General features: G+C 36.6%; 1 protein-coding gene across 1 annotated transcript in view; it reads right to left on the bottom strand.

Annotated features, from left to right (window-relative positions):
* The window catches only part of LOC131032382 (uncharacterized), a 46,723-nt gene extending 24,556 nt beyond the window's left edge, over window positions 1-22,167 (bottom strand). Inside the window, exon 1 of the mRNA XM_059209835.1 lies at window positions 21,690-22,167. Within this exon, the coding sequence (XP_059065818.1) occupies window positions 21,690-21,912 (223 nt within the window). The 5' untranslated portion in view covers window positions 21,913-22,167. The remainder of the gene's footprint in view (window positions 1-21,689) is intronic.
* Window positions 22,168-23,048: the final 881 nt, after the last annotated feature.

Genomic DNA, 23,048 nt, shown 5'->3' with positions numbered 1-23,048 from the left:
TTTGATTTGAAAAAAAGGAAAAAAGATGAGGGCGAGGAAAGGATCTAATCCTAACACTAAGAATGTAAGAGCAATGAATGATCTTTGATAGAACTCTAACTAAGTCTTGTTTTGACATCCCAGGACCATCTCCACAAGGTTAGTGCGATCTTCGAAGGAAAGCTTTATGATGTTCAAATCATCACTGCAGACATAGACACCATCAGGTTTGATGCATATCAATGAAGAAGCGATGATTGAAGTTAGGCTTAAGCTGAACGATTCCAGTTGACTACACAAGGCAAGTCTGCAATCAACAAACTGCTAGTAGTATGGATATACGAATTCCACCATCAATCAAGCACATTTCTTCCACTCATCTAATAACACGAAATCAAATATGAGAAGTATAGAGACCATGCAAATTGTCGAATCGACCCATAAATTTCACCATTGCTTCAATGAAGTCACAAGTCTTTTACAACAACATCTTGGCAACAATCTTTGCCTTCTCTCTCTACTCTACTCTAATTGCTATTCTATCAACTAGCTAATCACCTTCTAACTACTCTCTATCTATCTTCTATTAACTGCTTCCAACTATATTCTAACTCTTATCTAACTGCCTTTACAAATGAAATGCCAGGGCTTATATAGTGCCCTCAATACAATTCGATGGCTTAGATCAATTCGAGATCAATGGCCAAGATTCAACAATGAAAACCCTAATTAGGGTTTGTTACAACCATTACATAACATTTAATGCTTGACCATGATAAAATTGTATTGCTTGGACACATGTCCTCTCTAGAAAATTCCACCAATGGATAGCTGGGGTAGGTACATCGGAGTTTGTGCCACCTTCCATGAGTTAGGTACATTGAATCTGGAAATGCTGAGGTGGACCACACTGACTGGATGAGCGATGACTAGGATGCCACCTCGTCCAACACTTGTAACTTGGTAGATATTCAACTTGATGTTGTTGAGAAGCTAGCTTTAATTAATTGATGTACCTCGCCTTGGAATACTGGATTGGAGGAGTCGCCCTTGATGACGTTAGTCCAAAGAAGGCCGTCCTTGTCGATGCTAGGCTGGAGGAGGTCGCCCTTGTCCTTGCTTGATCGTCCTTGATGAGAACCTGCCGACTTGTAGATCCTTCGGGTTTTGGAGTCGCCATCTTGATACCTACACAACATTTCAAAATTAGTAATATATCTTGAAATCTAAAAATTAAACTTTAAAAGGAAGATTCAAGATTCTAATTTAGGAAACTTCATGATAAATCTTGAGTTATCATTTCCTAATTTAGGATTTTCAAAGCAAAATTTAAATCTTCAAAAATGGTGCCAAGGTGATTACGCCATACCTTCACTTGGGAATTAATTCTAAAAAATGATGCAAAAATAGGAGAATTCGCTAGGCAAAATGTAGATCAAGACTCCCTTTAGCAAAATGCGCCCCCTTTAGTCTTCACAAGCATCAACTCCACCACCTTTAGTCTTCAACACTTGAGGAAAATTCGCTCCAAATAGGCCAGCTTTCGCACTTCTTCTTTGCTTCTCCAAATCGCACTTGACACAATAAATGAATGATTGATAAAATCGCTCAACACACCCCAATTATATAGGCGCTCACCACTTCATTTTCCCATAGGCCGACTTGGTGAAAATAGGCCAAAATAAACAAAAATTAATAAAAGAAGGCCGACTTAATTAAATAATGAAAATGATATCTCAAGCGCTCTTCTTTTAATTTTTTTTAATTTAATAATAATTAATTTCGAATGCCTCAATGATAATAAAAATCGATTTTCCAAGGCTTAAATTAATTATTAAATACCAACGCACCCTTATGAAATGCCAATTTAATAAAAAAAATTCCCAAAATATTTCGAAGTTTTAGCGAACTTGACATCTGACGTGGTTTGGAGGATATTGGTGCCCAGGCATGGTGAAAAATGGTGGATGCCAATAACCTCGCTCTGGTCCCTGGGAGAGGGACAGAAGCGCTCTAGCCAATTTTCGTTGAATTTTATGGTCTTTGCAACTTCATTCCTCCTTGAAACACTTTAAATATCATTGCAATCTCGTGCCTTGGCCTCGATTCGTCCAAATTTGGAGGGGGAAGCTAGAGAATGTGTTTTTCGCCCTGGTCCCTTGGTGAGGGACAGGAGCGATTTTACAAATCCAAGCTTATCTGTCCTTTGCTAGCCTTCCAAACTATCTTCAATGGATGAATCTTGCCCTCTTTCATTCATTTCAATCACGCAACTTGCCTTGCCTTTGCAAGAAATTTGCACTTTTTAGAAAATCGCTTTGGACCTTCAGCAAGGGACAAGAGCGCCTTTTGTCATCTTGGTATATTTCCTTGCTTGTGGACCACTCAAATTATATTCAATGGACAAAACATGCCCTCCTTGATCTCTTCCAATCATAAAATTGTCTTGATCCTGCAAGAACAGTGCAAATTTGAAATTCAAGCTCCGGTCCTTCAGTGAGGGAGAGGAGCGAATTTTGTCTTCTAGGCCAAAATGCTTCACTTTTCATCTCAAAATTCCTTTGCTAGGGAAGATTTCACCTTACTTCATGCTATGAATAAAAGTTAATGTCCAAAAAAGGTCTAAAAATTGTGCATATAAAGAAAAGCGCTTTGGTCCTTCAGTGAGGGACAGGAGCGAATTTGACCTTCTAGGCAAAAACTTCATCATTTCATTGTCAAGTCTGGATGCTCTATCATGCTCATTTCGTCCTTCACCATGCCTTTGATGTTCCAATTTGACCAAACAAGGTCAGGAATGACTCAAATAAGCCTTTTCGCCCTGGACCCTTGGTGAGGGACAGGAGCGCTTCGCCTTGGTCCCTTGGAGAGGGACAGGAGCGAAATTCGCTCTGGATCCTCAGTGAAGGACAGGAGCGAAAATTGACTTTTCGAACTCTCTATCAGGATGATTTTTATGGAATATAACATTTAAGTATAAGTTATACTTTAAGTTATATTCCATATATACTTTCAGGATGTTTGAGAGTGGTTTCAGACCTCCAGGAGTTATATTGCAAAATCTAGTTTTTTGAGGTTTTTCAGTTTCCAGACTTAGTCAAATTTCAGGATCAGGACATTCCAGACTTAGCCAAATTTCAGGATTAGGACTTCCAGACTTAGCCAAATTTTCAGGATCAGGACTTCACTCCAGCAGGACCTGCTATCCTATTGATCTCCCCGACAGCACTCAAAAAATGCAAAAGACAACTGACAAACCCTAAAAGACCTAGAAAACAAACCCTAAAAAGCAAAAAACATGGGTCCCCATTTGCAATGGGGCGATGTGTGAAAACGTCACAACAAGTACCCACAGCCATAGTAACCCCCAACAGTCCAAAGTTATTTTTAGAAGCCTCCTATCAAGAAATAGATAATTTTGGCACTAGGTGACTACTAAGATAGCCACCCAAGGCCATATAAGAATGCATGACCAACATAAAGACTCCAACATTGATTCATGAAACCCTACTGCGTACAATAGAAAGAGATCAGACCAGAAACAAAGGAAGAAAACCTGCCAACACAACCAAGAGGAAAACAAAGAAAACCAAAATTGAAAGAAGTAATATTTTTGAGTGTGCAGGATCGCATTAGCCCCAAATGCTCCTACATCAAACACTCCAGGTAAGTGGAAATGTTCACTCATGGACATTTTTGAAAATCGCAATGGTGATACCATGCACAATTTGGATCCCATTTGGAGTCTACTTCCAATTCTATCTCGTTTACCTCCAAATCCACATATTCACTGCCATACTTGATTGTTTCTTATAGTTAAAACACAAATCACCAATGGGACATCAATTGCTTTTAGGCTTTTGCCTCATATTATTCTACTGTGAGTTTCTTCAAGGCTGTTGGTGAAAATAGGGGTATTACCTAACTAGTTTCACTATTAGGTCCTCTTCAAACATTATTTTACTTAACGTACACATGGGATACTTATCACCTTATCTGTCATATCATAAAATTAAAACATCTGGCATAATCTTATGATATCCTATGTCTCACATTGGCCTCTAATCCAAGGGGTTCCCTTTGTAATCTTGCTGTAAATCTGTTCTCAGTATATTTGCATTCATTGATAGGAACATAGTTTATTCTTGTCATACTACTCTTATTTCATTGTGCTTTCCATTAGGCCTCTAGAACTTGGGTGGCTATCTCCATAGCCAAAACTTACATGGTATCAAAGCAAGTTGGGTGCTTTTGGTTAGTCTTCTTGAGAGATCTTACGTACATATCTTGATAGATCTTAAAAAAGTTGAGTATGCTCTTCTCTTGCCTTGAATGATGATCTAGACAATAAAAAAAAAAATTGATAGAAAGTTGAGTATGCTATTCTAGGGGGTTCCTCTTTGTGGTTTTGTATTGCAGGTCAAAATCAAAGCTTGATGGTGTAGATCTAAGATTACCATTGAGCTTAAGGTGTCCAAGAAAGTCAGTTTTTCCTTTTGTTTCATCCAAATCGGACATCTAAGGCCAAATCTACAAGGATTTGAAGTTGGGATGTGATTGCCAAATCCAAAAGGTGGTTGCAAATTTGAAACATTTTGGGTCAAATCTGACCCTACCATTGCCTAAAAATCGACTATTAATTTGTTAAGATTGGACACTTTTGTCTAGGGCCATCAACAAAAAAAATTCCCCTACCTTGTCATACAATTATAAATGCACAAGTCAACATCAATCATTGGTATAGTCATAGTTGAAAAACTCGGACTCGCCAATGACGTGGCAAGCCAAAAAATATTTAAAAACTTGGGACTTGCAAAAACATAGAGAAAAACTCAGCAACTTTATCGAACATTTGAAAATACATTTTCTTAAAATATTCTTTCAATAACACACATTTATATCAAACTAATGTCTTTAAATTTTCTTTTAAATTATATTGGAATAAGCATATATTGATAGAATACTATTTAAATCATATTATATTTATTTTAAATATATTCTTAAAAAATAAATTAATAATTATCTAAGTCTAATGTTTATACTTAATAGTATATAATTATTTTTATTTTTATTTTAAAAATAAAGCCATCTCCTTTTAGTATGGACATCGATCAAAGCATCAAGGAAATTTGAAATATTAAAAAAGCAAAGCCAAATTGTAGGCTAGATGTCTGGTTACTGGTATCAAGAAATCCATTAAACCTTGATTTCGAGCTATACAAGTTGGGGTTTCTTGCCTGACGTCGTGCCCCTTTCGCATCAAAAATGTATCCTCCCGTCGCGGCTTGGAAACACAAAATCACGTTTAAAAATTAGGTTTTCGAAACCTAAATTTTCTTTTTGATTTTAGCGGCAATTTTCAAACGGATTTGTTGCGATTTATTAGGGTTTATCTCACTGTGATTTTTTTAAAAACTCATTCCCAAGTTTTTACACGAGTGAATCGCATCCAACTATGGCTCACGAGTACTCGCCGAGTTTTTCAACACTGGGTATAGTAGATAAAAAATTATTTTATTCAATTTTTAATTTGCAAATTTTATTTAAAAAATATTTTTTAAATTAAATCAAAAGATATATATTAGCAGTTACCTACCTATGCTAGTAATACAAAGTCTATGCAAGCAGGGTATTGTGCATACCCAAGCCCACCATGTAGCAACTTTTCAGAGGACGCAACAGGCCCATCAGCATCAACCAAACAAAGTTAGCATCCAACAAATTTCAAGAATATACCTTTCATACACTAATGACAAAGAATTCTCCTTACACATTCCTAGTACAAAATATTACGTCGATCAAAAAGCATGTTCCATTGAGGTTAAACGCCACAGAATATTTTGTCACCCGTAGTGCATATTCTATTTTCGCCTGTGCTAACATCAACAAGCGAAACCCCATTTGCCAAGTATTGGTCGAGTAATAAAAAAAGTAAAGGATTCAAAGGAGGCCGACAAGATAATCAAGGGGATCGAAAGGGATTTAATAAATCCAAGAGAGACGGTGAGGGAAATAGCAACAAGGCACAAAAGAAAGGACCCCCATGGGGATTTTATACTTATGGAGGTGAGCACTACGCCAATCAATGCCCAATGAAATGACAGGGAGAGCAACAATAGAGGACCCCTCTACCACCTCAGGAAATAGCTTTCTAGTAGAGGATTCATGCAGCAATGGACAACGGGCATACTGAGTACCAGTTTACTCCAGTGGAAACCCCAAGTACACTTTATGGTATTCCCATTACAATACTAATAGATACAGGAGCTACTGAAACTTCATTTCTCCTAATTTGCTTAGTAAATTTCTGAAAAGAGCTGGCTTCATGGCTAACTCTTGGTTTGTTGAGTATGCAATCAGCCAAGAGCTCGGATAAGGGTTGATTTTCCTAACTTAACCACTGAAGTTGACCTCTTTGTAGCACCTTTAGGCACCTATGGTGTCATGCCAGGCATGAAATGGTTGGGTTCAAATGTAAGTTAACCCGCTAATGTTTAAGACTGCCATAGTGGCAGAGGCGGAAATGGTGGCATGTTGGACAAACTCGAATGAAATGAAATTCAAATTGAGATAATTAATCCAAAATTGGCCAAACCGTTTCTTTACGGAAGATATAGAGGTCTTTTGAATCCGTAAGCCATTATCATTACAGTTTGAATAGCATTGTTTTGGAAAAATACGCTCAAACTCTTTTATTGGGAAACATACACTGCATTTAGTTTTGTTGTTTCGCTTGCAACATGAGCTGGAACTTCATTGGTCTAGCGATGCTACTGCATAGCCAACTCATAGAAGCTTAGAAAGAAATTGTCGGTGTTAGAATTTCTGAAAAGAAAGCCATAGCGAATCATACCTTTCACAGCTTAAACCAAGTCATGTTTCACATATACTGGAACGGCTCTATAACATTCTTTTCCATGCTTCTTTATTATGGAAGGAAAGAACTCTTGCGTTTCTTGAATTAAGCAAACTATTTCTTTGTTTGAGTTGAAGCTTTAAAAAGAAGCTCTAAATAGTTAAGAATGGGAAATACATTGTAGCCGTAGCTTCATATAGCAAAACAATGAATTAAAATTTAAAACTGAAACCAAACCCTATTAGATTGGGTTTATTTGATTTGCAGAGATATATCAAAGAAAACAATTGAGTTAGATTGATTAAGGCAGAAAAGTATTTCAGAATTTAGTGAAATTCGTAGTATAAGAACTTGGAAATATTGTTTTGCACATAAAATGCCAAGTGTCACAATTGCATGAGTGATATCTTCTTTATATTATTGTGTTCTTTAAATCGAATTAATGAAAAGCTTACGGGAGCTCAAATAAGAATACTAAATCAAACGGCTGAACCAGAATTGAGGTAGAGGCTGCCTTTAGAAATGTTCTCTGAACTGTTAATCGAGCCTATGTAAGTGATTTGTTTCCTGTAAGAGAAGAATGAAATTACCTTAGTATGAAGAAGGTCACATAGGCAGTACAGTAAATCTTCATGATCCATTAATGCAGATTTGCATATATTTAAAACATTTAGAGCAATGTCGGCACGTATTTACATAGTGCATGTCACAGCTAGCACGGGTATGAGAGTTAACAATAAGGTGCCTAGCTAATCTCCTTCATGCCTAGGTAACTAATACAAGACTAGAAGAATGAAGTAGAGAACCAGGAGGGTTACACCTTTTTCCTCTATAAACAGTAAGTTGTATACTTCACACTAAATAAAGAAATAAAGTCTTCAAAACTCAAGAAGAGGCAGATAATCCAACCAATATGAACAAGCTATAACACTCAACAGAGAACTATTGTTTGTACTTGATTCTTGCATATGCTGTAACTGAATACCAAGTTGTAAGATAAGTGGTCATCACTGAGTTTAAACTTCCTTGCAAAAGATCTTAAGTCCTAAAAGTGCAAGTTGCAACCAAGTAGGGTGATGAACATTGACTTCATGCATTAGCGTGATTGCAATTACATTAAAACCTTTGGCCAAGATGATGCTACTTTCTATGAGCGTCAGTCAGTTCATTAATCCAAATATACAATGTCATACTAGTTAGGGGTAGCCTATAGTGTGTGACCGACTAGGGATTGTGTAGGGTTAAACACCAGTCTCAGATGGCATTAGTCCAACTTCTTGTTACCTCCCTGCGAAGGGTTGGGCCTTTCCAATTGGAAACAACACGGGGAGCTAGTAAATTCGTGGTTGGGCAGAAAAGCGCCCTGATGATATTTTCCCTCTCCCAAACATTGAAAAAGCTAATTGAACATCAAAATATGTTTCAAGAAAATCTGTAATCTCTAACCCTCTCTTCTTCCTTTATTGTATTATTAAATTGTGGACGTTTCATATATGCAGTGGAATACATCTACCTAGTTTAAATTTTCTATTTTATAAAAAATTATTATGCTTTCAGTTTCACTGTTTCATTTTTAAAAGATGATAGTTGATGTAAGTTTTATTTCCATTTCGTTTCAAAAGTTGTTATTTTAAGTTGCATAGCGCATGCTTGTAACAAGCGGGTAGAAGAAATGGATTGCCACTGGCCATCAAAAATCACAAATATTAAATATGAAAGTAACAATCACTATAGAACCTATAGTTATAGTAACAACCCAGCAGTCAAGTTGTTTTTAGACGCCACATATCAAGAAATATAATATTTTGCCACCAAACAACTACTAAGACAGCCATGCAAGGCCAAATTAGAATTCATGACCACCATAGAGGCCACAAGTTGATTCGTGAAGCCCAGCTATGCTATGCCCAAAATTCAAAATTCAAAATTCAAATAGCTAAACTAATAGGAATTTCAAAATAAAATAGAACTACTAAAGTAGACTTATAGGATTTTGGCATTTTGCTAATAAAGATACATTTTTGGAAATATGTTTTGAGAAACAAATATATAGGCTCTTTAGTTCTTATATTTTGATTCAGTCTACTAGACCTACATTCCCCAATGATGTGTCCGCTACTTTTTTGTGCATGTAACTGTATAGAAGATGTGAAGACACCTTGGAAACATCACCCCACTATACCCTAACCCTCAAAGATGATTAAAAGCATCTTGGAAACTAATGGGAAATGATGCAGACAATTGAGGATGGCTAGCCATCAACTCAAAAAAGTCAAAAAACTTTAAAAATTCACCCAAGATCAATTAAAAACTAAAAAATAATTTGTGTTGTGGGTCCCCTTGCCATACTCAACCCTAAAAAAGACAAACATAGCCCTCTTATCTATTCCAAACCACATTTTCATGCCCAAACAAAAAAAAATTAATGGCAGAGTTGAAGGAGGAAAAGAAATGTTGTCATTGTTTGAAGAGTAGGCCAGCTTGAGGTATCAAAAGCAAGCCAGAAAGGTGTGAAATTAGTGAGCAATGAACATTACAAAGAAGTACGACCACGGCAAAAGTAAGTGTGCATGTTTTTCCTTTTTCCTGATTTTTTCCTATTTTTGGTTTTGTAACGTCCCCTACTAGGTTTAGGCCTGTTTTAACTATAATTAATCTATTTCTATACATTCTGACTTAAAACTAACTTGAGTAGGAGACAAATCTATCTTAACATGAAACAAATCAGTGATAACATAATCTTCTTCCTGATATTGAATTGATAAATCAATCTGATTTATAGTGTCAGATTTACTTGTTCATTCAAATTACTATTTCTATATATATTTTACTGCAGAGTAGTCTTTATAAAATATTCTACTCTTTATAAAATATTATAGTAATTATAATCATTATATTATTTTCTATAATTTATTATTATTAAGTTCTGCATAAGAACATTATCGTGCTTCATATATCAAGCATTCATATTGAGCGCATCCCCATGCCTACCACCAAGAACAAGGATGTTACTACTTCTACTTAATAACAGTTCCGATCCGATTTGATTGATGGTGATCACAAGTGATGCAATCCAACCCCCCTTTTATGAGCACCAACTATATATATTAATTTCCAATCCATTCCCAGATTGCCGATATATATCCCTTCCCTTCTCCTTCCTTCCTTCCTTTATATATCTTCATGTGAATAAGATATATCTCTTCACCAATGAAGAGTTGCACCCATTAATATACCCTTTGAAGAATAATCAATATTGCACCCCTTCATGAATTAGTCCTTCACTTAGTTATTAATTAATGACATTTGTTAGGTGTCTATTATTTTAGACAATTGCTTATATTGAGTCGATGCCTTCTCATATTATTTGACAAGCGAATCTCTAATGTGATCGCTGAAGTTAGTGATGGTGTTGTCTTTAATATCTTTCAAATAATTGATTCCAACTCAAATATGATCGCATCCCAAAACATTGTCGTTGATGTGTGTTGCTAAACAAATTGTTGTATTTACTTATTTCTAACCAAATTGCATAATGATCACTGCACTTGCTGATAAACTAATCCATAACTGAATCGTACTCCTTGAATTGGCTGTGCATATTAGAATCGCTTCTCATTTTATCTTCCTTCGTAATGTTGCTGCTGTATATGATATTGCTGTCGATATTAACTGAATCTTCATATATAGGTCAACCATAGTACTTGACTTTGGATTATTCTGAATAGAGTCGCTAGTCTTTTATGAACTTATTGTAATTACCCTCCTTTAGAACTCGCCTATTACTGATGATGCAATTGTATAGACAAACTTTGTCTTTATTCATGAACAACTTATGGCTGTCACCCATATTCACTGTTGTGTGATTGATTGTCTTTAAATAACCTTTATTGCATTTCTTTCTTTAAACAAAATTGCTCCATAGAATTAATTTACTAATTAATGAAGTTGATCCTTATTCTCAACATTCATAGGGATAATACAAGGGGCTTCCTCGATGCTTTACTTGGATGCATGTTAGGAAAATTGTGAAGTCTTTTTTCATAAGACAATTTTCTGAATGTATAGATGTATTTTATTAATTTGTTCTTCTTTAGGGTAGGTTGTGAGGAGTGTCATGGCAGGAATATGACAGGTTTGCACTTGCATTATTTTTTCTACAAAACAATATGGACAATATGGAACAAAGAAAAAAAAGAGTTTCAGCTAGGGGTTCATCAACATCTAGGAATGGTGTAAGTGAAGGAGAGCAGCCACAAAACCAATTTGAGTGCCTTTCCACCCTCATAAAACCTTATACAATGGAACCCTTTCAAACCTTCTTAACCTCTTCTTTTGTGAAAAATTTGAGGGGGAGTAAAGTGTGATTGTATCACATTTGCAACAAACATTTTTGAGGGAGCTACACCAAGGTACATAGTCACCTCTTGGGCATTACAGGACAAGGGTTAAGGTTTATCCAAAATTAAAGACAACTCAGAAGGTAGAGGTTAATAGATTGTTTGTGGAGAGTGAAGCAAGGTCTAAGGGTATGTCAATGCCAATAGAGTCTACACAAACAACTATGCCAAATCCATGGTTGCTAATGGTACTAGGGATGTTTCTAGAAGAGGAAAGAGGGAGACTAGTAGTAGCAAGAAGGCAGGGATAGTTGCAAGGTATATTCAATATCATTCATGGGAAGCAGTAAAGTCTTTCATTGCCCATGTCATCTCATTTCATGTGGCACATTCTTCCTATTTCAGACAAAAACTATGCACTACCTTCCTTCATAAAAGATATTGTCAGGAGAATTTGGTGATGGAGGATGAGGCAGACTTGGATGATGATGAACTACTCTATTGTCATGGATGGGTGGATTGATATTTGACACCGGCCACTCATCAACATCATAGTCACATGTGCAGCAAGGATGCGGACTTCCAAATTCAAATTTTGAGTGAGGCCATTGAGGAAGTTGGGGCCTCAAATGTTGTAGAGATGGTCAATAATTCAACACGTGTATACAAATTAGTTGGCATGACGATGGAAGATGCTAATGTAAGGCCCACTGATATTTGTATTGTCCTCTTTGTTGTGAAGGTGTGAATCAAGGATTACACGATATTATATAGGTTGGTTATTGTTTATGATACCAACATACTGACATTTGGATTCACAATATGTATATGTTGGATATGTGTGTGTTATTATTTCATTCATCTTGCACAGTTCTTTCAGCTTCATTGTTCTCATTAAAATGATATGTTGGTTGAGTTAATTATATATCATTATTTTAATAAACAATTTAGTTGAAACATAATTATTGAAATGTGAATCATATGAAGATTGGTTCATTTTTCCTTTCGCTTTAGCTGTTGTTACAAATTGAACATGCGTGCATAACCTTTGAATAGGGTATGTACGTACAATTAAAACTCAATGTGTAGTTTTCCTTCAATAATCTGACTGTTATGAGTTATAACTGCCACTGCTGGAGAGAATTCAGTCATCTGGCACTCAGTTATGGTGTTAGCAGACCAATATGCAGTGAAATTCAAACAGGTTTGGAACAATCTGAAGCAAAGATATGTTACTATATAAATACTTAAAATTCTGATTACAATTAACAGACCTGCAGATCTGATCATTTCTTATCTGAAATACACTCAAACAGGGGCTCTACACAGTGAATACAGAGGAATCTCGCAATTATGACCTGCTACACCTCCCAGGGATGTTAGGAACTCACAATGGTGGAAACTTTTGCTAACAAACTTTGTTATGCTGCCCAGATTTGGGCAAGATCTGCATATGCTCCTCCAAGGCTCAGATCTGGGAAAAGCAAGCCCAGATAAAGCCTCAAAATGGTTTGCAGCTCCTTTAACCTTTTAGACTGCCCTATGTGGCGACTTTCCTAGCACAGGTGAAATCTGGGTGGTCAATTTGACAGTTCCTTATTGGTGTCTTACTGGATCAGATCCTGAAACAAGCAGTCAGATGTGATGGATTCTCAGGAGAACTTGCCTTCAAATTCTCCCAGCGGCTAGATTTTCATATGACCTCCTTGTGTGAAGTTTAGGCAACCCTGGTGGATGAAATGTCAATGACATGGTTTTGACACTGCCTGTAGGTTCTTCTCCTTTGATGCCCTTAATATGAAAGCAACCTCCTCAAGGTGTGAATGCTAGAAGATCCCTGCACCTAAGTTACCAGAAACACGACGGGAAAGCCCCTTTTCGTGTTTCAACGGCAGAAACCGGTTTGCCGTCATGAAACGGCCGTTTCTAAACCATCTGACCATTCCTGTCGACTGCAAAGGAGTTAGTAGCAAAAATATCTGCCACTTTTTGTGCTTAGCATTGTCTGCTGCGTCCTTTTAGTCTTTTTGCTCACCACTTGCACGAGTTAACCAGCAGTTTTTCATGCATATGGATTTAATACTTTTATGTAGCTGTTGACGTGTTGATTTTCAACTAAGCTAAGCAAACAAACACAGCTAGATTTTTAAAATGGGATTAGCAGCAACCCTTCTTTGGTAAGTCTATCAAAATACTCTGACGATTTTGCCGCAAATTATGCAGCAATTGGGACCAAAGAAACGGGACTCGGACTCAGCTCGGACTCGGCAAGGCCAACTCGGACTCGGACTCGGGACTCAGCGTCAGACTCGGCTCCAGACTCGGCTAGACTCGGGAAAGTGAAAAACTCAAGAAATTTAGAGATTTTTAAAGATTTAAAACTTGTTTCAGGCACCCTTTATTGAATACACCTTAAAGACACAATAACATCATCAAATTCGGCTCATTTGATTACATACACAAGTATACACCAATCACATAAGCATAAACGCAAATTGTAGCTGAAGGAAATAACAAACATAGATATATAAATATTGTCAAATGTATACAATATTACAAAACTCATGGAATAAAAAATCCATGTCATCATATGATCATCATTAAATGTTTCATACAAATACCAAAGGTAAATACAACTACAAGCCTATGGCTCAAAGGAGCCTGCACCCTCCGGCCCTGGCCCCGGCCCCCTGCGAAGGCGTCTAAGGTAGGTCCTGGATGATTCGACAGACATAGCCGCTCCCCGTGACACCATGCCATGCTCACCAACATCAGGAACATCCGTGTCACTATCTGCCTCTGAATCTCCTGTCTGTGCTCGTGCTCTCCACTCCTCCTCTGCCATGGCTACAATCTCAACCTCTATATCTACCTGGTCGATCCAATCAATGTTAGACTCAGAGGTTAAATTTTCCCTACTTCTATCGACGCAATTTCCCCCCATATTTTTCGACGGGGGTTTGGGGGCAGCACCCCCAAGGTGGGGTCAAGGGGCAGCGCCCCGCGAGGCCAAAAAAACTTATTATTTAATAAAGCCGTCAGGTGTTATTTTTCTATTGGCTAGCATGTTGTAACCCTGATTTTTCTCATTCTCAGGCGGAGGTTGTAGTGAACAAAGACGATACCATTCATTTTAAAAAAACTTTTTAAAATGTTTTTTTTGTCATTTTACTAACCCAGCCAGTAGCCGAGTTTGGGGCTTAGGACTCGCCGAGTTTGGCGAGTTTGAGCCAGACTCGCCAACTCGGCGAGTCTGGCGATTTTGCTCGCCAGACTCGCCAACTCGGCGAGTCTGGCGATTTTGCTCGCCAGACTCGGACGAGTCCGAGTTCGAGTCCCAGAGACTCAGCGAGCATGACTCAGACTCAAACTCGCTGAGTTTAGGCGATTCATGGCGATTTTTGTTTCTATGATAGGGACAGATGGGGTCCCCTTCTTAGGGTATTCCGTAGATTTATGAGTTTATTTCTATAAAGTATTTGATATATGCTTAGCATTTGTTTGAATGTCAAATTTTTTTATTTATTTTTTTATATTTGGATATATATAGATATACCGTTTCTTATGTGCAACCTTTCAAAATTCCGTTTCTCGTTACGTTGCCGTTGTCGTCACGTTTCTCATTTCTGGTAACATAGCCCTGCACCCACTCCAACTTATGAACAACGATGTCTAAAACCCTGAAAATGAATTCAATTATTGTAAATTAGCTCATCTGCAAACCCTGGTTGGATTTGCCTAAAACGGAGGTAGGTTTTTTGTCCTAACTTCAAAGATGCAATTAAGGGTTTTCCCTTCTTACACAACACAAATGAAAAATTCACTAAAATCTCGTTATGTCCTCCAAAAGACCTTGCTAATCAACTTATACTAGCTGGGTGAAAAGGGTCCAAGGCCCCAAAATTGGGCACCAACTTCTAAAAATTCACTTTCTTTTATTTATTTATTTATTTATTTGAAATACGTCCCATGACCCAATTTGAGTGCCACTTTTAAACTTTAACTGTAACTTCTTTTTAATTTTGTATTTTATATTCATTAATTCATTCGTTATTTTATTTTTATTATTATATTATTCGTATTTTAATATTATATAATATATATCAGTGTTTAAAAATACTATTAAAATAGGGTGAATTAGAGATGAGAAACTTGACTTCTAAATTGGATATTTTGTGAAAAATAGATATTAGCTCAAAATTAATAGTTAAAGTGAAATGAGAATTGGACATTTGATTTAGGTTTTTTCTTATATGGAAAAAGTAACTTTCATTTCATTATACATTTTTGTTTTGGAGCTATGAATTGGAGAGAGCAAAAGAAAAAGAACGTGTGTATTATTTGAGCCCTTGCTTGCTCATACTGAAAAATTGTGAAAAGAGTCATCTTTGGAAGTGGATTGGATGATGTTTGAAGCAAAGGTTGGAAGTGGATTGGAGTGATGTTTGAAGCTTGCATGTGGAAAGGGAAAGGATCCTCTTGTGTTTTCTTTTGGATTCATAAGAGGACTTCTCATTCTTGTGTTGAAATTTAACTAGGTTGCCGGTTCGGGTTCGGGTACGGGTTCGGGTTCGAAGAACCCGGTACGCCGGTACGGCAAAATTTTGAAAAGGGGTTTGGGTTCGTTAGTACAAAAACATGTAAATTCTTTATATATATATATAGATATATATATATATATATTGATTTTGTGAAGCCTATAAGCATGAACTAAAAATTTGCATGTCACATAGCATCATATAAACAACAAAACAAACATCAGTCTTCAACTCCTCTTTGATATTGGAAGCCAAATTTTGTTCACCCTTTCTTCAACCCGCTCTCATAAAACATATGTTTGCAACACAAATGAGGTGAAATGAGTGAATATAATGTTTTAGAAGTCACTTTTAGGATATAAGTTGCACTTTTTAGTAGGCGGAATTCAAAAAAAAATTAAATTTTGCATATAATTGCTTTTTTGGGCCACCCAGCCGCCTGGGTTCGACTTGGGTCCGCCTGGGTTCAACTGGGTTCGACCCGGGTTCGACCAAGGATGAACCACCTCTGGGTTTTTCGAACCCTGGTCGAACCCAGTCCGAACCGGACCCGAACCACGAACCCGTTCGAACCAGGACCGGCACCAGGGGGGTCCAAGGGCGAACCCGGTAACTTAGAAATTTAACATGCAAATTTCATAAAAGACAACGATTGTATCAAGTCATGTCTTAAATTTATTTCAAGCTTTTTAATGAAGTCTCAGCCTGGAAATTGTAATTAAAGATATAAATAAATGGCTTGATATTGTTTTAAAGCCACTGGGTAGCTTTAAAAGTACATTATTTTTATAGGAAATTTGGAAAACGTGAATTTTGTACCCAAACCCTTGCAGAAATTGTTAAAAAAATTATAGATTGCATAAGTGTGTTCTTGGACAGATTTGGTTCAAGAAGGTATGCTTAGATTTTTAGATTTTATGTATTTCAATATTTAAAAAAATTTAAGGTCTCTAATAAAGGAACCTAGATATTTGGGGATTTTAGAAAAAGAAAAATTATTTTTATTTTTTGAATTTAATATGTAATTTGATATTGTTTGTAAAACATTGAGTTTTGGCATTGAATGATGACTTTGTTCTTCCTGATGCATGTTTGCATGGAAAACCGAACCTTATCAATCCTTGACTTTTGTTGTGAAAGTTAGTGTCTTGGATTGTATTAAGAATGAGAGTGAAGTGGCAAGCTTCGAGTGGCAAACAATGGTAGCTCAAAGATTGATGTGCCATGTTTGAGAAAGTTTAAGCAAACATTGGTAACAACCCTTGAGAGATTGATGTGTTATGTTTGAGTAAATAAGAAAAAGGGCATAAGAAGATAAATCCACACCTTAATAACAGCCAATTGCGGTTAATGTGCAATGTCAAATGAAATTTGAGTAAAAACTAATAAATATAACATTGTAATGGATAATTTACAATGAGTTCTAAGAGATTTCCACAATCCATCATATAAACAATAGTGCAGTTTCTGGATTTAATTGCGTACAAGATTTTTGCATCAACATTTCGGATCACACTCCGTAATCCATCATCAAGATCACACACTCTGTGATCCCTCCTTTTTATCCAAGTCTGCAACTTTTCATCCTATTTGACTCTCTTCATCCTGATGATGGATCATAGAATGTGATCTGAAACGTTGATGCAAAAATCTTGTACACAATTAAATCCATAAACTGCACTCTTAATTTACAATGGTTAAATAAGATGTAAAATGAACTTTGATCAATCAAGATCCTTGAGGGATTGATGTGTGATGCTTCTGGAAAAGTACCCCTTGATGTGAGTACTTACTTGGGTGCATGTAATGTTTCATTTTCCCTTCTCGTGCTATGGAATGCAAAGTAGGATGACACTTCTCTCATCTGTACTCTTATTTTTTCTTGTATTAATCCAATTGTTTGGTTCCGATTGTGTGTTGAGAAGCATTCTTGTATGTTGTGTGTGAAGTCAACTTGTGTGACATGTTTATGCTTGCAATCATGTGTTTGTATCTGAGTACAAAAGGCAGGGCCTTGGGGTACTACATGGTTGGGTGGTGTTGATCCCATTGGGATGCAAAACGGGATTGAAGAGGCATTGTCTTGGAGAGCATGCAAGAATTTCATTTCTCCTCAATTGTTGTATCTTGATTTATCATATTTGAGAAAGTTTTAATATATGGTTATTGAACTTTTGTTAAGGCATGAAAAAGTGGTAATTTTATATGTGCCTCATCTTTGAATTGGAATGCAATCCATCCATGTTTGGGATATGAAATCTTCTTTGTAACCATGTAAAAATTGGGATTTAAGTTGAAATAAAATATTAATTTGGAATGAGATGTTATGTTTGTGAATAGGCCTAATTTGATATTGTCATGAACACGATGGATTAAGCATGTCATAACTTATGTTAGATGTGTATGATTATGTGAAAATCAATATTAATATGCTTATGCTCTCCTTTCTAAACTTTGGAAGTTACATATGATTGCATGTATCATTGTCACATTTGGTACAAATAAATGCTTGCATTTAAATAGTTGCTTATTGGTGAAAAGGAATGTTGGCATCTTGTGAGTTTCATGAATGGCATGTGGTAGCTTAAAATCATTGGAAATGAATGGCTTTGACCGTTTCATAACAACTCTTAAATCGAAAAGTTACACCTTGTTTAGTGTAGATTTCCTTAGGCTGGCAATGGACTAGACCTTACTTGTCTCAAGTCTTATGACCTCCTTTCTTGTCATTTGAGTTTTATATCTTGTGTTGGGGGTTAGTTTTGTTGTTAGGCTTGTTGAGGGTCTTTCATGTTGCCTAAGAGCCTTTTTGGGTGTTCCAAGAAGCTAGCCACCTCTCTAGGCCCTACTCCCTATCTCAAATCACTTGTATAGCACAAGGATAATTTGACTAGCAATATGGGTGATACATAACTAGCAACAAAGGCTATTTGGTCCAAACAAGGCAATTTGGAGACAATGAGCACTTCCTAACCTTTTCAAAAAAATATTAGAGGGAAGGTCTACTCCAAATGCCTATCTTCTTAGTTTGGTATTATCCTTTGTCCTTGGTTTGTTGTGATTGTTTTTGTGTTGTGTTTGTGTCTCAAGGTGTGCCTGGTCAATCTCTAGGGAGACTTAAATGAGATGTTACATCTCCTTTATGACCAACCAATTATGGTGTTGAGAGGTTGTTTGGACATTATGAATCCATTCCTTGATTATTTTGTGCTAGCATATATATGCAATGGGAGGAACTTTAGTATGGTGTTTAGTCTAGTCCATTCTTGTCCTTGTGTCAATGATGAGATTTGAGCATTCTAAAATCAGTTGTGAGGAAGCTCTATTTCCTCCATTCCTCATCATGTTGATGTCATTCCACAAAGTCTATGTTATTATTTGGCATGTGGTATTCTATGTTGGTGTGAATTGGTGTCGCTTGCACTTTGGTTGCAATGTTGTTCAATTTTGACAACATCATGTGTACGAGTGAGAGGTTACGACGTGTTTTTCACAATTGGAATGCAAAAAATTTGTCCATTCATGTTTTATCACTAATGTTTTGGCGTAAATGTTGGGGCATTATAGCTTACAAGCACATCCTTTGGATCCCATGTTCTGTTTGTGCACTGAACAATGCATTGAAAGACATAAAGATGATAAATTGGGTGAAGAAAGTGGTGGCAAAAGCTAGAGATATTCAATGTTCATAAGCAACCATCATACCTCACTCTCTTCAAGACTTTTTCAAGGAATGAATTACTCAAACCTATGGAGATTAGATATGCCAATTATTTGACTTTGTTAAAAAGGATGCTTGAGGTGCAATAGGCTCTACAATTGATAATTGTTAATCCAACCTGGGTAGATGGTTTGATGCAAACACGATAAAGGGGCAAGTTGTGAAACAAACAATCCTTGACAACAATTGGTGCTCCATAGTGAGATAAGGGAATTCTTATTTTTATTAAATTATTAATTAATTCATGTTTGTAACTTGAAATCTTATTCATTTTGTATTAGCATTCACTCATTGTCATTTGAATCTTATAATCTTATTCCTTTTTGAAATTTTTGTTTACAAATATGTTTGCTCCTTCATCTCACCTATTGTAGATGTCATTTAGATATGCTAATACGAACTCTCCTAGTCTTGAAGAGATTCATGAGACGTTTGACAACATGATTGCCAAATGAAATAAGTAATTTTACTAATTTATAACAAGGATTCTAGGTTAAGATTGTATGAACAGCATATCAAGCTCATTATGATGCAATGGTGGAACAATATGAACACCTTGCTTCATTGCCAATCTTTGATCTAAAACCCAAATGGTATGCGTAGCAGAGTGCTTCCTTTCAACGATACAAAGGTGAAATAAGGACTAATTAAGGCCCTTTAAGAGATGTATACATATGAGGATTCAACTTTACTTTGCACACATGGATCACCTTTTCTAATCTATGTGATCCAACATTCAATAACCAAAGGTAAAGGTAGATAAAGCTACATTAGCTCTAACCAACCCTATCAAATATTGGACATGGAACGGCAAAATTCCACCAAAGTTGATGATACTCACCATTCACTTCCTTTCACAAGTTGACAAGTACTCTATTATATAGAGGAATCAATCCACATACAACTTATCCACACTATCAAAAGGAACAAGCTTACCTCTCAACGAGCTAAGAAGTCGGTGGTCATACATAGTGCATTGCAACTTTGAGATCAACAAACTCCTGAATATCAATAAACTCCAACTTTATGGTGGGATATTGATCCCAAATACACCACATGGATTAATAAGGAGGAAGCACAAGAGGGATTAGTAAGTGTTCAATTAGATGAAGCGGCCCTAAATAACCAAAGGTAAAGGTAGATAAAGCTACATTAGCTCAAACCAACCCTATCAAATATTGGACATGAAACGGCAAAAATCCACCAAAGTTGACAATACTCACCATTCACTTCCTTTCACAAGTTGGCAGTTCCTCTATTATATAATGGAATCAAACCACATACAACTACTCTATCAAAAGGAACAAGCTTACCTCTCAACGAGCTAAGAAGTCAATGGTCATACAGAGTGCATTGCAACTTTGAGATCAACAAACTCCTGAATATCAATAAACTCCAACTTTATGGCGAGATATTGATCCCAAATACACCACATGGATTAATAAGGAGGAAGCACAAGAGGGATTAGTGAGTGTTCAATTAGATGAAGCGGCCCTAAATAAGAAAGTGAATCAAATTTAAAGTCTGACTTTGATTTAGGGAGGAAGTGAAATAAGCATAGCAGCAATAGGTCTTAGATTGTCCACACTTTGTCATTTTGTACTTATAGACTCTCAGCTTTTTTTCATTTTGTTGTATATGTATATGCATTTTGATAATGAAAACTTAAGTTGAAATAATTATACATTGAAGCTTGTTAATTTATATGTCAAATCATGTGAATTAGCCATTCAACTCTAATGTTTCAAAATATAACTTTATAATGTATATGATGAATGCCTTATGTAATTGAAATTTCAAATAATTTTTAAATTTTCCCTTTTTTTTAATTTTCATCCCTGAAAAAGACATCCCATCTTCTACCGTCCTATAAACACATCCCATCTCAGAAACTTGGTGTAACATAATATTGGACTTATCATCGAGGAAGTAGGTTTCTAATCTTTTCCTATCCATTGAAATAGTAAAACCTTTATGATAAAAAATTTATAATAAGGTATTTTAGATCAGCACTTCGAATCATACAACTATGTTATATTATTAATGTATCAAATTTCAGATAACACTACCTGATATATAATCTTTAGAATATCAAGATTACAGATCATAACTGATCTAAAACCAATTTATAAGAGGCTTATTACATGGACATTTTTTTTTTATCAAAGGCTATCAAGATGCTGCCAAAACGGAAAAAAATTGAAGTTAAAAAAGAAAACTATTGATTAAAATATGGTTTTACACCAAGCCCTTACCTTCCTTATCCCCAACTTCTTTGTTATCTTCGACCTGTGTTGCGGACCTCTTATCTGGCCGCTTAAGCGCGCCCTTGGGGACTTCCGTTGGCTTAGGTGGAACCAGGGGCTTAACCTCTGTCTTGAAATTCGCGGCATTCTGCTTTGCGGAGGGCTGAGGCGCTTCGGCGAGCGATGAAGGAGGAGGTAGCCCGGCAAACAAGTTTTCCTTATGATCTTCCATGTGACCGGATGCTTAATTAGGGTTTGCAAGTTTTGAGCTTAGCAGAAATGCAGGCCTCGAAGACACAGCAGAACATGATCTCACTCGACGATATTGTGTACCAATATATCACGATTTTGTATTGAGTTTTTATGTTTGCATGTCACGACCTACGGAAAAAAAAAATCACGCAATTTGTCGGGGAATTTTTGGTGAACCTGCTCATGTCTCTGTCCGTTCGGGGCACCCTTAATTTAAAAAACCACCGGTTCTTTTCCGTTAGACCAGGTAGGGGAGGGGAGCTTATCCGTGCACACCCTATCTTTGGATGTTCACGTAGGATGCCACGTGGATCATCTATTGAATTTATTTTTAAAACACATAGATGATCTATTTTTTAATTTGAAATAAATAATAATAATTTTAAGTTTATTTGTCGCATGTATGATGATTCGTCTAAGATGTCAACAATCTGTCATTTCAGTGTAGTGATTGTTACGTGCACAGGTTCAATCCCAAAACATGTGTGGCGCATTGTCCAAAATAGACTTTGTTGCCACGTGGCATTCCATCGCATGGTCACCCTTAAATCCAACTTGCAATCATTTATTGACTGTCATCACACTACACCCTTCCTTATAGTGGCATTAACTTTGTGTCCCTTCTCCTTACTTCCACCTCATTGTGTGCAAATCTCGAGCACAATTTTATTGAATGCTCTTGCCTCCTTGCCAATTAACCATACTTTCATTCGTTTCATTCTCACGTCTTCTCAAGTCTTTGACACATTATGCACCAGAATGTGTTCATGTCAAGGTCTCTGCAAGTTAAGGTGTTTACCCAAAACATGCTCACTTTGAACACTAGTCTCCCTTCCACTTTGGCAATGGCTATGCACTGGTTCTTCAACAATGGTTATGCCCTAGTTCTTTGACAATGACATGTGCAGGTAATGTTCTCATTGTAGTTGTTTGCTTTGTGTTTTGCTCTGCATTTATCACCTACCATGTCTTCATACCCACATTTACTTCCATTGTACTTCCACTTGCAGGTATGGACCCTAGGATTCAACAACCACCCCACACATGCAAATGGGTTATTTCGAGTGCATGTCTTTGACCCAAGTGAGGATTAATTCCTCACTAAGGCAAACTATT

Source organism: Cryptomeria japonica, chromosome 8, assembly GCF_030272615.1.
Source record: "Cryptomeria japonica chromosome 8, Sugi_1.0, whole genome shotgun sequence".
Taxonomy (NCBI): domain Eukaryota; kingdom Viridiplantae; phylum Streptophyta; class Pinopsida; order Cupressales; family Cupressaceae; genus Cryptomeria; species Cryptomeria japonica.
This window is presented reverse-complemented; position numbering and strand designations above follow the sequence as displayed.